At 38.1% G+C, this 10,451-nt stretch overlaps 1 protein-coding gene and 1 long non-coding RNA gene across 2 annotated transcripts in view; both read right to left on the bottom strand.

Moving 5' to 3' along the window:
- Positions 1–4,728: 4,728 nt before the first annotated feature.
- Positions 4,729–7,205, bottom strand: LOC113174807. The gene is made up of 4 exons (XR_003299915.1): positions 7,108–7,205; positions 6,585–6,679; positions 5,884–5,960; positions 4,729–5,479 (listed from the first exon to the last, which is right to left on the bottom strand). It is a non-coding gene; the product is annotated as an uncharacterized LOC113174807 (long non-coding RNA).
- Positions 7,206–7,833: 628 nt separating this feature from the next.
- trpm7 (transient receptor potential cation channel, subfamily M, member 7) overlaps positions 7,834–10,451 on the bottom strand; it is a 37,973-nt gene continuing 35,355 nt past the window's right edge. The window contains exons 37-40 of the mRNA XM_026378947.1: positions 9,415–9,620; positions 9,235–9,286; positions 9,038–9,144; positions 7,834–8,822 (exon numbers count right to left, since the gene is read on the bottom strand). Coding sequence (XP_026234732.1) covers positions 8,710–8,822; positions 9,038–9,144; positions 9,235–9,286; positions 9,415–9,620 — 478 coding nt within the window. The 3' untranslated portion in view covers positions 7,834–8,709. The remainder of the gene's footprint in view (positions 8,823–9,037; positions 9,145–9,234; positions 9,287–9,414; positions 9,621–10,451) is intronic.

Raw genomic sequence — 10,451 nt, 5'->3', positions numbered from 1 at the left:
TTTCATGTTTCAGTGTGAATGTTCTATTTACAGCTTTCTTCACAGATAGTTGAATAGGAAATGATTCTCGCTCAGACATAGTGTCATAAATAAGATATTTTCTAATTGTTTGTGCTCCTCCTGACCATCATACATACACAGCTGCAGTGTATTCACTTAACCTAAGACGAGCATGTAGCTCTAAGTCAGAGTTACAGTCAGTCCTGAGATCTGCTAAGTCATAATGACTCACTTCCATTCAGGGAAATCTGTGTTTTGGAAAAACAATTGAGTTTATGTCAAGTGAAATAGGAAAAACTTACTTCATGACCATCAACAGATTTCTAGTGCATAATAATAATACAAATATACAGCTCGAATTTGAAAAAGGAGGAAAATGTGCTCAGTGAACTAAAAAATAGGCAACTTCGTTCATATGAACCTAACCTTAAACTAACTTTTGTAATTAAATAAAAACATTGAATTTGAAATTTGAAAAATAAATTTCTGGTCTTATAAAATGTTGTAGGACTGAAAGATACAGTAGATCTTCATCCCTGCAGACATCAGACTCTACAACTCCCTAGTCAACTGCAAATGATTACTAAATACTCAAACTATTTTTCTATCTATATGAATGTCTGAATTTAATAATTATTTTATTACATATAATTTAATTTTGATTAACACTGTTCATATATAGTAACATACAGTATATTGTACTTTGTTTCTAAATGTGCAGTAAACCCTAAAGTTAAATTGAAAAAAGAAATGCAGATTAACAGTTTTTTCTTAAATAAATACGTTTACTCAGTCTAAAATGTTACTAAGTAACACAGTATTTGGGATTATTGGTTGATATGTTGTTCAGATTTGAATCTCTATGTTCTTGTTGCCACCCAGTAATTAGAGCTGGACTACACAAGACCAGAATCAACCAAGTGAGCACCTGTTGCTGTGCCTCTGCAAAAAAACAAACAAACAATAAAAGACCTAACTGGTTTAAAAGAGACAAGAAAGGAACAGTACGTTGCCAAATCATACAGTATATCAACCTGTTTACACAACATGAGCAGCGAACTATCTACAGAAACACCTGTCAACTTTAAAGTGGACACACACACACACACACACACACACACACACTCTCTGACACCGTCTCTCACCTAAAGGATGTTTCTTCAGTGGACGTAAATGGATTAAAATACAAAACAAATTGATGTGTTTTTTTTTTTGGCTAAACACACTGTGCTGCAGCACACAATAGACCATTCATTATAAAACTGCACACGTTTTTCTTCTTAGGTTAACAACGGCTTTTCGCCATGTGTTTAAAATAAGAAGAAATTCTACATTAAAACATCCTAACAAAAAAAGAAAAAAAGTTATGTTTTGCTGTAAATATGAATAGATGTAGATTTTCAGAAATGTGTCCAGGTTGGGCTTTGGCAACATACCTGGACATGTATACAGTGATACTAACTCATACGTTATAAACTATTAACAGTAGATTGTTTACAGACATGGTCAAAACTGTCTGAAACAATGTTCGGTTCTTCCTGAAAAAAGCTGAAATGGAACAAGAATAAGAAAAAAAAAAGAGAGTTGTGTGAGGAAATAAGGAAGGATTCAAAGATTCATGGTACTGTAGCCAGCCTCCCTGCATGTGGCCTGAAACCGAGCCCTGAGTGAACAGAGTTCACATTGTGAAACAAACTTCAGAGCAGATACTACCTGAATTTCAAGATTAAGATACAGCGGTGATCTGTCACACCTTATACATCACTTTCTGAATGACAGTGTGCTCCATCTCTGAAGGTGCAGGGAGACGCCACCTTTGAACAAGTCATGCACAAAACAAAAACTGGGTGGAGTTGAACTGCTGCACGTGCTGACGCAATGTGGGAAAAAGTTCTTTGGATGAAAAGAAACAAAATTAGAAGGTGTTGTGTTCACAGAAGAAACAATTAATCTTTCCAGGACAAGAACATCATCCCCACTGTGATACACGGTGGAGGCTTAGTTATGTCATGGGGTTGCTTTTCCTTGAATATAAACAGGACACGAATGCTGAAGTCACTTTACAAGAGATAAGAAAGTAACTTCATGTAAGTCAGTGGCTCAAAAGTATGTTACAAAGTGTAACCCATTCTTTTACATGTCATTATTACTAAGAATTTACCTGGTAAATCTATGAAAATTACAGTGATGTAACAGAGGGTCAATTACTATGTGTAATACAGAAGAATTCACAGGTAAAATATGATATTATATTATCTATCAAAGTAGTGGCAACAGGTTTCGGTTGGTACTAACACAGATATGGTTGTGTGCTTCCTGGGAAAGTAGGTAAATCATCATCTCACCTTGTCTGTACCGCAACAGGAAGTCTTTTCTTAATAATATGGTTCGTGCCATATAGTCTGTAATAGATTATTCTCTTTTCCATTTAATCACCACAAACTTTTACCAGGTATGTTCTTCTGCGTTATGGAATAAAATGTGGCTTTACTGTGCAAGGAGGCAGAAACTGTAGCGTAAGAGGAAGTCTCGGCAGTTTCCATGGTTTTATCTCCAACCATGTCGGTCTGGGTATAGCTTCCTTTTTCTATATGCAAAAAACCTCAAGCATCTGACTTTTAGAGAAAAGAAACATTTACAGGCTTTATGTTGCACAGAGGCTCTCCTAAATATTATATTATTAGTGATGGTGGATGTGTGATTAAAACAGAACTTTGTTGGCAGAGTGAAGGCAAACTGAACCATTTGACTAACAAATTTTAAAGTCCATTATCTGTTCGTGGTGTGTTAAGGCCTTTAAGAGTTGGTAGAGACTGATATTGCTCTGTTCTACAGGAGGTTATACCTTTTCAATATATAATTACCCATGTAACCCATCTAAAAATAGGACAAACTAACATCTGTACAAACATAAGCACTGTCTTCCACGATGTTGCCTCACTGACACTGTGACGGGGTGTCGCATGACGCATTTACCACAAACCCAATGACTGAGCGGAAGTGCAGTGTGTGTGTGTGTGTGTGTGTCAGCTTCCGATGACGAGTGGTATCTAAAATTGGAGTTGCTTCAGCAGTATGAAAGTTTCATAAAAAATCCAAATTAGTCACCTTGCGCCTTCGCACAGTGCAGCTTGTCTCAGCTGTGTCTCTCTCCGCTGTCTTTACCTCTGTCCACCTACACAAACACATGAGGGGGCGGGGGAGTCGATGCACAGATGTGAGCCATGCTCAGATTGAGAAATGACGTGTATGCAGATTTACAGTAAGCTGGGTTTCTCAAGTGCATGTAAACATTTTGGCGTCATCTGGTCACTTGTGTGCGTGTAAACGTAGCCAAGGAGAGTAGCTCACTGCAAAGAAGGATGGAAAATACCACTAAAAACACAGCTGATAACACAAATAAAATGCTGGTATGTATTTTTTAGTTTCCTTGAAATATACTAGAGGAGAATTATTCCTGTGCATACCAGGTATGTATGAGGTAGGCTAAATGCTAAAATAAAGCCTTTACAGATGGGTGTAACTACACAAGACAAGGTAATTTACTCTAAAATATTCATCTTAATTTCTAGATAGTGGACAATTGAACTTGGGTCAATTAAATCAAAGTTTCCCTGCATTTACTCACTTATTACATGTGTTATTTACCTGTTTCAGCACTATAGGTTTCTATATATTTACCAAATAAACACTAAGTCATTAGGGGACCAGTGTTTTGTATGTGCCAATTTTCTAATAATATGCTACATCAAAACGCAAAAGCATTTCCACATGAAATAGCCGACAATTGAGCATATTCAGACAGTTAAAGCCAACAGACTGGAAACACGGCTTCACAGAGAAGCAGACGAGAGAAGAAGTTAAGTCACGCACTTGTCCTTTACAAAGAAGGCGAGTGTGTGTGAGCCCGACTCATACTGAAACTGATCTTTTGCCACGGTATAAGGGTTCGTTTCAACACACACGGTTCACACACTCCCACGCCGAGTGTTTCTCCATTACAGCAGACAGTGTCGCTCTCATCATTTGTGAAACTATGAGAGCCTCTGATGTGGGTATCTGTTTCCTGTTGATAGTATATTTTCTCTACTGGTGGAACCCCGACGGAGCAAAGTAACCTGCTGCTGCTATCTGTTGTTATTTTAATTTTTGTTTTGGATTATATGGTGCAGAGATTATATGGACATGGCCGCTGTAACTGCTTGAGTAGTTTCATCTTATACTTCATTATCAGACAATAAAAAAAAAAAAAAGTTCTCTACCGCCTTTGTTTGAAACTATAGTTACTGGTTGTTTTGCAGAATAAATAATTCAGAGCAGTAAATGAAACAACCCAACATAATATAAAGGAGTTAAAACAGGAAGCTATGCATTTCCATCCCACCATGATCTTTCAGATAGGATTTATTTTATCGGTTCAGGAAGTCTGGTTGATTCACTCGTTTTTCTAAACTGATGTAGACGCTTGTATCTGACTGTCGGCTCTGTTCACTGACTAGAGACTGACCTGTTTTAACGTTCAGGACTTTGGATCCCGACACCTGTGAATCAGCAGTTAAGAAACCTTTTTATTATATTTGTGAAAAAATGTTTTTGCCCTTGTCGTGTGGAGGACAGAGGGATGTAAAACAATTCACATACACATATTCTCAAAATTAGAACCACAGGAATCAAGCTGAAATGAGTGAAATTGTCCTTTAATTGTGAAAAAAAAAAACTATGCAGGTCTTTTTTTTTTTTTTTTTAAATACAGCATTTATAACAAGTATGAAGATAAAATATGTCTGGCATGTTAGCATTCATTAGGTAATTCATAATACTTTATAAACACACAAGTTTGACTCTTGAGGTTCTGTGCAAATGGTCATCTTGTATTTTTTTGGGGCATAGTTGTGCGTATTCTTTCTGCAACCACACTAAGAATTACGTTTTTTTTAAGGAAATACATTTATTCTATTTCTCGCTGAAGGTCAGATTAGAAGATTGACACATGAGCACATAAACCCACTAACACTACAAAGCCAGGCTTTATGCTAAGCTAAGCTAAGCTAATAGGAGGTTAAGGGTCCATGTACGTTCACAGCACAGACCCAATGTTTGGAGTTATGTACATGCATTAATTGTGGCTATAAATATATTTTTGACCTCTCAATTTCTTACTAAATGCAGCCGAATACAGGCACGATAAGAGCAAACCGGTCGGCCGAAAAGCTTCTGGCCTGGCATCGTGCACACACCTGGGGTATTTGAGTGTGTACATTCATAAACAGAAGTGCAGATCAGGGCCTGGAGCTGCTCTCATCGTCCGTCTGGATTCACAGTGAAGACACAGCGGTCCCATCTTCTCCTGACACCATTATTATTATTATTATCATCATCATATTTGTTGTTTTATCCTCTAACAGAGAAGGCATTTGTTCTTCTTTGGTGTTTTCTTCACTTTGTCTCCGTTGACCATCTTCCCCACCGTGTCTGCCATCTGCTCTCACACACACACACACACACACACACACACACACACACACACACAAACACACACACACACGTTGCCCATTTATTTAATTGCTTTGCTGATTCCTTGACCAAGTGTTCATGTTCAAGTATGTTAGAAGTTAGTGCAATTCATGTAGTTTAATTCTCTTGCTTATGTTACATTCTCTGAAATCACACATCTGACGACCACAGAGACTAAATTCAAGTAAGTCGGCGTAGATTTCCTCTGAAGCATGTTGGTGAGAATGCAATCGACTCTGCAATCTTCCATGGTATTTTCTTGTGCGAGTGCAACTTGTGCAAATGTTGCAATAACACAGAGCTTTATGCCATTTAAATAAAATGTCCCTTTTTAAAAACGGCAGAAATCTACTTCACTGACACGCTCACCTCTTGAGCATCAGGAAATGATCCGGTCTCCAGCTTGGAGTAGATCAGTTCGCCATTCACAGATACCTCAAAGGAGTCTGTGGGGGTGAAACACAGGTAGTGAAAGTGCATTTATTAGAAATAAATAAATAAAAAAGCTGCAGCTGGACAGGTTGCGTTGGTAGAACGAGTTAACGGTTCCCTCTTGTGGGGAATCTTCAGCCTACTAAATGTGAACAGGTGAAACTGTAATACAAAAAAAGGAAGTTCTACCATGTAAATTATAGCACATGCATTGTTGTTGTGACTGTTAATGCTGCTGTTATATCACTACTTCAAATGGTGCGTCTGATTATCCTGCAGCACTGGAGGCTGTCGACTGGTACGACATCATTTCTGATCATCTCAGACAAAGAAAAACAAGCTTTTAGTCAGTTAACACTCGTGGTTGTCAAACGACTGTTGTCTTTAACGTAAAACTGCATCTTCAATCAGACTCAAGATGTTCCCATCAAAACAAAATTATATATATTTTTTTAATATAGTAAATGTGATAACTAACCAATAAAGAAACACAATTTGATTGTTTTCACTGTGTCAGAAAACAGTAGCTCATTATTTTGCTTGATGACTCATTTGAGTGGTTTTATTTATTTATTTTTTTGGCAGAAATCAGTCTCCATAGATGGTCAGTATACGTAGAGAAAGGTAAAGCAGCTTACCTGGCCTCCCTTTCACTCCTGTCACCTTCACACCAGGGACCTGCCTGATGGTACTGGCTAGTTCCTGGTAGCGGTACGCATAACTTCATCCTTTACTTTATCACAAAACAGTAAAAGCACGACTCATTGTACTGTGAACCATGCAGACATACTTCATGGTTATTTGAGTCTTTATGTACAGAAACACGTTTTGCATTTCTAGACGCAATGAATATGATGATGTAAAATATGTACTCAATGTACAAGTTGAACAAAGAGTTGAAAATCTAACATTACCATTACTTCACCTTAATTAAAGATAAATATTACATTATATCAAACACCTGATACACAGGAAGTCTTTTCAGACAAACTTCTACAAAGTAAACCACATGTATTTCCTGTCTGTTCTCTTATGACTACTGCGTTATTTGCCATCTAAAACCTCTCTCTCTCAGAGTGAATGGGGTCATTCCAGTCAGAGACAACTATAGTATGAATAAGCACAATAGAACGGAGGTTTGCAATGAAGATAGAAACTTACCAGTATTCAATGGTAACTGCAGCCATCACTGTGCAGTTAGTTTGTACAAACCTGTAGAGACTTTGACTCAGAAGCTGATCTGCATAAAACACACATCATTGTAACACTTCTCTCTTTCATAAACCACTCCCAGTGGGAGGGACGTCCACTCTGTTCAGTTTATGCATGATAACTTCATTTGAACTGACCACCTGCCCAACTGATTATTTCATATACTGAAGTGATATGTTGAAAAGTGCAAAAGGAGGAAGAAATAGTGTTACTGCAGAGCAGGTTAACATGACCCACCAACCCGAGAATCGGTAGCTTTACCCGCCGCTACTCAACCTGCTGCACACCTCGCAGTCAGACCCCTGTGACATTTCTCCTTTTAGACAAACAGCACAGTGTCCTGAGCTCAGCCAACACATCATATCACACAGGTGAGCAGTCTGTCAGCGTGTTCAGAGGCAGATCAATGGACGTCATTGTGTGGGAGTTCAAACACCAGCATTTGAGGAATGTGAAACACCAGGTTCCCTATCTCTTTCCACAAATGAAGAACCAGTCCTTCATTTCAGCAACAATTTAAATGTTTAACAGCAACTTACAGCAGTTTTGCTAAAAAATGACAAACTATCAAAACACCACGATTAATTATTTCAGTTCAAAAAACAACAAAATCTTTAAATGTAAATTTGTTGGCTGCAAAAAGGTTCAAATTCCTAAACACAGTGAGACTTGAGCTTTTTAACATTTAACATTTTATTTGTTTAAAATGATATCAGTACAAAATGTATACAGTAATACCCTTATGTTCGTCACTTCCCCTGAATAAAATATTTTTATCTGTTCAGCTCATGCCAGACAACAGTATCTATAAGATACACTAGATTGTAATTTGCTCATACAATAGTTGATGACAAAGATATAGCAATAGTACCTTTGTAACAATAAAAACTATTGGTGATATTTTGGTGGACACACTTTCAATACAATAAAATGACATGTGTTTTTCTGTAAAAGTTGCATTGCAATCTGCCCATATTTTACAAGATTTCCAAATGCATGTTTATATTTCCATTAACTAAGAGACAAAAAGCTGTGATACAAGTCTTTATACATTTATAAAAATGAAGTGTTTGCAAACTGCAGTGTTGCAGTGTCTCATTCTCAGAAGACTGTCCTCTCTGAAGCTGCTGTAACAGATGTACAATGCACTTATATTCTTTTTTTTTCCTCTTTTTTTGTTAAAACAAGGCAACTTCCTAAATTTCATAATAAATAATAAACCCTCTGCAATGATATTGTACCTGGTGATATATTCTTTTTTGTGTATATATTTATATATTCATAAATGAGTAAAAAATAGCACCCCCCCACCCCCCTCCCAATATGTCCTAAAAAACTAAAAGGTTAAGATGGTTGAATTGTGTATGACACAGCATCTTGGTGAGACCAACAAAAAAAAAAAAAAAAAAAAAAAAAAAACATGACACAGTCTGCATGCACTGGTTTCCATGGCAACCAGGTGTGATTCTTCCAGTTGATTGGGCGCTCCTTCTCTGTTCATTGGCTTCGACTAAAACTGATCAGAACAGCAACTCTCTCTGTTTAAACAGATCACAGCATCACCTTCATTGATTGGCGGGACTCCTTGACGCCTCCCCCTGGATTGGGAGGGTCGTCCTGTGGGAACGTCACCTTATCTGGTGTGTAGTCGTTCCTCTTCAGATCTGATGAATAGAAAACATCAGCTCTGTTACAGATTCAAACTTTATAATGTGAAACTACACAAACGTAGTTATGACCTGAACTTTAATGTTTCGTAAAAACAACAACAGCTGCAGAGTAGCATGGAAATTCTGAAAACAGATGGTGTTTGAGCACAGCTGAGCAGTAATTTTCTACAGGAATGATGACAAAACAGCAGCTGTAAAATATCTCTCACCAGGAAGTTTGAGTTTCCGGCAGCAAGAGTTGCAGTGGTGTTTTGCACGGAAGTTCCTAATAGCATCATCCCCCAGGTTGGCCGGTCCAAATATCATATCATAAGATCTGAAGTGACAGAAAAATCATTCAGAGAGTTTCAGAAATTTGTACCTATTATGGTTAAAAATATGTTTGAGCCTAAATATTTGGACTTACCCCTTCTCACCACTCTTTATGACTGATGGATCTGTCAGAATCTCCCCAACACCTACACAGGTAAACAACAAACAAATCCTTTGTTCAACCCTCTCATCTTAAAACACACACCCCTTCTCCTATAAATTACCTTCACTGCATCTTAAATTGTATTATTTGTGTGTGCCAAGATTTTTTTACCCTGCAGGTCGAGCACCAGCAGCTCTCCGCGGGTATACTCGTATGTCCAGTGGCTGAAGGCCAGCATGGTTTCCTCCAGGAGGTTGGTGGGCACGATCTCATCTCCATTGTTGTTGTTGAACTTCCTGAACTCCCCGGTGATGCACTCTTCTATAGCAAACCACTGCCCGGCAGAGTGACAGTAGAGCAGAAACACCTCCAGAAACCTGAACACAGAACTCAAATGTTAGGGCACAGGTCCACAAGAAGAGATGTTAGAGGGATCATATTTAGTGGAGACTGACTGATCAGATGGACAATTCATTTTATTTTTACCAAATTGGCATGGGCTGATGTCTACAGTCAAGTAGGCCAACTAATAAAAAGTGTCTGCAGACACGTGCAGCCTTCACTGGGAGGATTTCACACGTACAAGCATCTGTTAATCACTGAGATGAATGTGCAGAATTACTTGAGTGCACCAGTGCGAGTGACAAGTCACAGGGATGTATTTTATTTGCACTCAAAAAAGAGCAGCGAGTGAGATGAGCACATCTGAAGAGCCTCTCCTCTCTGTGTCTCTGTGACCGAGGGCAGAGCTCAGCTCGTCCACACAGAGCCAGCAGTACGCAGGAAAACAGGTGAGATGAGACTGGTTTACGACTGTACATCGTAACACTTGACTTGTTACTTTACACACAATGTAAGCAAGCAAAAAAACAAACAACAAAAATAATGAAGAATGAATAATAATAATATCCAACAACTCCCAGAATATATATCAGTGCACTGGTCACTAAAGTGAATCCATGTCTGTCAGCTATTTGTGACATTTCATATTTTATTGTTGTGTTGTTTGTTATCCATATTAAACAACAACAAAGTTCTAAATCATCAGCCTAATGTGTGTGAAAGCCTCCCAAAAAATATTCCCAACAGTCACATGTTCAACAGTGGATTACGTTATTTGGACAGAAACAGATGCATTAATAGTCAGAGTGCTGTTTCCAGTGTTTCCAACGACACCGTCCAGGATCCATTACAGGACTTTCTCCCTG

The sequence above is a fragment of the Anabas testudineus genome, chromosome 3 (genome assembly GCF_900324465.2).
Source record: "Anabas testudineus chromosome 3, fAnaTes1.2, whole genome shotgun sequence".
NCBI classification, from domain to species: Eukaryota; Metazoa; Chordata; class Actinopteri; order Anabantiformes; family Anabantidae; genus Anabas; species Anabas testudineus.
This window is presented reverse-complemented; position numbering and strand designations above follow the sequence as displayed.